We start from the raw sequence: 4,949 nt of genomic DNA on the forward strand, positions 1-4,949 counted from the left end.
AAATGCTGGTTAGCCTCTAGTTTTCTGGTAAGAATAGATTTTGTATGCTGCTAACTTGTCACTACGTACCATCCTTGCAATTAGGCTGTCAATAACAGATTCATGCACACTATATGTTGCCCTCCCTTTGCTGAAATTGATATGTTTTACTTCTTGCTGGCAATTTTTTTGAGTTATGTTAGAGAGGGGCTGCAGATAACTTTGAAACGATGAACTTATGATGCCAACAGAAAACCATAACATGCCTATTGCGTCCCTTCAGGGCTGTTTGCTTATACCAATGCTTACCAATGCTTAGCATGATCTAGGTTTTTGTTTTTTCGATGGTTTATTATTCAAGGAAAGGATAACTAGCTGAGGGAGCAGTCGTCGTAGTTGTTGTAATGTGTGGGTACATGATGTTCATCCTAAGAAACACCCATGTGATATAGCTACTCAATCAAACTTGAGATATATCTATCACTATTTTTTTCTCTAGAATACGCACTAGTGTGCGTATCATGCATTAAAGAAGGAGAGGGGGGGGGGGGGCATCCACCAGTGATCAGAGTTTACATGTGGCGAGCAACCACCGTCGCCGTTGAGGGTGAGGCACCCTCGAAGACGATCTTGTTCCTATGCTTCCACATCTCCCAAAAACACAAGGAGATCATGGTGATGACGTCCCTCTGCCGGATCACCGTGGACGAGCAAGTCGTGAACCACTCTGCAATGGTGTCCTCCTGGTTTGCCCAATGCTGCAAGCACCGCGCTCCACACCGATCGGGCAAAGACACAGGTTAGCAGAAAGTGATTAATTGTCTCCTTCGCCTGATCGCAGAAAGGGCAGGCCGTCTGGTGGGGAAGCCCTCGCCGTGCCAACCTGTCCGATGTCCAGCATCTATCTCGGGCCACTAACCAGTTGAAGAAGCGACATTGCAGAGGGACTTTGGACTTCCAGGCTAGAACCGCATAAGTAGCCCTCTCGAGGCCCCAGAAGTTCGCCGCGTAAGCCGATCTGGCAGAGTAGTGGCCATTGTCTTCCCAAGCCCATCTAACGGTGTCTTGCGAGTCCGGCGCGAGCTGTATCACAGCGGTCGCCGACCAAGGGTGGCCTCATCCACGTCTGGGCCAACGCTCATAGCCCAGCTACCATCCGCCAGAGCCTGCGCGACGGTCATAGTCCTCCTCGTTCGGCAAGGCACACTCTGATACAGGTTCGGCGCAAGCTCTTGTGCCCTGTACCGTTGATCCACCTGTCCTCCCAAAAGATCGGTCGATGGCCATCGCCGACTGTGGTGAATGTAGCAGCTTGATATAATCTCATGGCAATATGGCATATATCTATCACTATGATGGCACGAATTTCTCTAATGAGCTGAGGGTGACAATTGTTGCGGGACAGCCTACATGTCATAAGTGCTTGGGGAAGTGAAAACCATTCCACCATGTCATATAAATTTCTCTAATGAGCTGAGGGTGACAATTTCTCTAATGAGCTGAGGGTGACAATTGTTGCACGAATTTCTCTAATGTGCTGCTGGAGTGCTGAAGCCATAACCGCCTGGTTTGAAACAGACATGGGATCAGTGAGGTGGTAAAGTGAGGGGTTTGCTTGGGGAAGTGAAAACCATTCCACCAGCCAAGTCGAGGCATAGTGGATTTCCAGTGGACAGGAACGGACATGTGAAATTGTGATGGAGAAGGAGAAGAGGAGAGTGGGTAAGTGGAGTACTATGGTGTGTGACAAGTGGGTTCTCAACTGAGCTGGGTATGATTATCCAAAAATACCTGTCTCACGCTATCAAGCCCGACACCACATGGATCTCATAGTAACCTATCATATACAAATCCCACTAATTCTCTAAAGCTCATCTGGAGCAATGCATGTCCACATGGGAACCCCAAGTTAAAAATTAATTACAAGGCGTCAGGAAACTCTTAATTACCAATACCTAATATTGTCAACATCGACTCCCATTTCCAAGTCAAACTGAATGATTTATATTAAGGCAACACAGATCAAACTGTCCCTAAGTCAGACAACAAACATGATAGCTTTTTCTTCAGTGGTATTCCAGACATTTTAAACTTTGATTACAGCTCAGATAGCAAGCATCACTAAAAGCCAGTTCAGCCACTTCTCTGGGAGCCAGCCAGAAGCCACTTCTGGAGAAGTTTTAGCCGCCCAACATGCTTGTCATATAGTTGAAAGTTGCATGTTCTATGACTTTGTTCCCTGTGGGCTTTGCTGAATTTGATATTTACTGCATGGGTTTGCAGTAGACGGTTGGTACATGAAGGGAAAATTCAAGTATAGTTTAGAAAATAGACTTTCTCTATGCATTTATATTAAGATTAATAAAATTTGGGCTTGCTATAGCCAATACTTGGGAGGAAAGCAATGTATAATTGGGCTGCACATGGTTCTTGATTAGAGGGCAATCAACACCATCATCATCAGTGTAGAATATGTGATGGTTAAGTTTTTTAATCTGGATCAGCGACCTGTAAAGAAGCAGGGAGTTGATTGGTATCTAAAGATGACATTGGTTTTGACCCATATAGGCTGCCTGCTTTGTAGTTTCTTTTACTTTCAGTTACATGGACCATATGTCTTGAAATGAATCTTCTCATGGCACCCTAATGAGTAAACTGCAGTTCATACCGTTCATCTTGGGAGATCGACTGGTTGTTGGGTTATTGTTAGCTGTCCTACTAGAATACTCAAATTTTGTACTGTTTGTGATGTGTTGAGGACTTGCTGTGGAGGTCATTTTGTGTAACATATATTGTTCAAGGTTTAGAATATGGGTGTGTGGTTATAGAATCTCTGGTTCAGATTCCCATAGCTTGCTGTAGTTTATTTTGGATGATCTATTTCTCTTTCTTATTACAGGATGTAAATAACTGGCAAAGAAAGTTGCTTTTCAGCTATTTTCCTGTTATGTCCGTTTATGCAATTCGTGTCTTACTCGGTGTTTGTTTTTGCAGGTGGATGCTATTTGCAGGCTGATAAAGACAACTAACTTTGTTGATCCTGTGGGCAAGAAGTATGATCCGGCCCAGCTCCAAGGAGTCACTTAATTATGACAACAATAGCCAGAAAGTTTATCCTCAACCCATTGATGAAAATATGAATCAGAACATGGGCAGTATGATTGGAAGAATATTCAACAACATATCCTCTTTAAAGGCTGCATACATTCAGCTGCAGGAAGCTCACACCCCATACGACCCAGACAAAATACAAACTGCTGATAAGCTTGTCATAGATGAGCTCACAAGCCTTTCAGAACTCAAACATACTTACAGAGAGAGAAATCCTAAGCCAGTGGCAGCATCACCACAAGATTCACGCTTGCTTTCTGAAATACAGGAGCAGCAGAACTTGTTAAAGACATACGAGGTCATGGTAAAGAAGTTCCAGTCCCAGATCCAGAATAGAGATACTGAGATTATCCACTTACAGCAGCAAACCGATGAGGCCAAACATCGGAAAACAAAACTGGAGAAGAAATTGAAACAAAGGGGCTTACTTAACAAGGAGTCAGAGGAATCTGATGAAGAAGAGAGCTATTTCTCTGTTGAGCTGACACCAAGCTTGTTTACATCTACTGCTGATAATGCATACCAATCAATACATGAGTTCTCAAAGCCCTTGATCAACATGATGAAAGCTGCAGGTTGGGATCTTGATGCTGCTGCTAACGCGATTGAACCTGATGTAGTTTACACAAGGAGAGCTCACAAGAAGTATGCGTTTGAGTCCTATATCTGCCAGAGAATCTTCAGTGGTTTCCATCAAGAGAACTTCTCGATCGATGCTGCTAATGCCACTGTTTCCAATGAGGCTTTCTTCCATCAATTCCTCGCAGTACGAGCCATGGATCCTTTGGATGTATTGAGCCAAAACCCAGATTCAGTTTTCGGTAAGTTCTGCAGAAGCAAATACCTATTACTTGTGCACCCAAAGATGGAAGGTTCTTTCTTCGGCAATATGGATCAGAGAAACTACGTCATGAGTGGCGGGCATCCAAGGACACCTTTCTATCAGGCATTTCTCAAGTTGGCGAAGTCCATATGGTTGTTGCACAGGCTGGCCTACTCTTTCGACCCAAAGGTCAGGGTCTTCCAAGTGAAGAAGGCAAGCGAGTTCTCGGAGATTCACATGGTAAGTGTTGTGAAGAACATCATCTTGGATGAGAATGCCGAGAGGCCTAGAGTCGACTTGATGGTGATGCCTGGTTTCTTGATCGGGACTAGCGTCATACAGTCTCGAGTGTACCTTTCTGGTGTGAAGTGTGCCGACTAATAAGTGTTAGGGTTGCCTGAGAAGATTCCGGGCGTTTCACACATCCTGCAAGATCATCGTACATCTTGTATGTAATGCCGCCTCTCCAAAATGTTATTTGTATGAAATGTGGTAGCAACACCTTTTCGTAAAAAACATAGTATGCTTTGGTCATTCGAGGACTGTAATGTGTGCTTTGTCTGTTTTGTAATATATGTAAATCCTGTCTTTGGTCTACATATAAGTTATGAAAAATTGTCAATGTGGTGTGGATGTCGCTATCTGTATGGTGATTGTACATCCATTTGCAAACTGGCATTCAGTTCCTCATTTTGGTGCCCAATCTGGCTTTTGTACTGCCTAATAATGATGATACTCCATTTGTATGGAGTAGTATTTTGTTTGTTCTATACTGCATTTGTAGCCAATGTGTAGACGGAATGGGCATCTGCAGCAAATTGTTTAGGACACCGGGTATGATCATTTGATTTTGCTGTGCCAGTTACTTCATGGATCTTTTCCATGTAAAAAACAAAAGGGTCCTTAGCGAGCGTCGCTAAGAGCACATCATAAAGTAAACTAGAAGAGCCAAACCGGTGATCTTCCCAGAATTGATATTTTTCCATTTCCAACTTTCCATTGATATCCCATTTTGGCTGCTTTAGCAGCTCATATG

General features: G+C 43.7%; 1 protein-coding gene across 1 annotated transcript in view; it reads left to right on the forward strand.

Moving 5' to 3' along the window:
* LOC123127301 (protein GRAVITROPIC IN THE LIGHT 1) overlaps nucleotides 1-4,540 on the forward strand; it is a 4,821-nt gene extending 281 nt beyond the window's left edge. Inside the window, exon 2 of the mRNA XM_044546950.1 lies at nucleotides 2,974-4,540. Coding sequence (XP_044402885.1) covers nucleotides 3,035-4,294 — 1,260 coding nt within the window. The 5' untranslated portion in view covers nucleotides 2,974-3,034 and the 3' untranslated portion in view covers nucleotides 4,295-4,540. The remainder of the gene's footprint in view (nucleotides 1-2,973) is intronic.
* Nucleotides 4,541-4,949: the final 409 nt, after the last annotated feature.

Source organism: Triticum aestivum, chromosome 6A (genome assembly GCF_018294505.1).
Source record: "Triticum aestivum cultivar Chinese Spring chromosome 6A, IWGSC CS RefSeq v2.1, whole genome shotgun sequence".
Lineage (NCBI taxonomy): Eukaryota > Viridiplantae > Streptophyta > Magnoliopsida > Poales > Poaceae > Triticum > Triticum aestivum.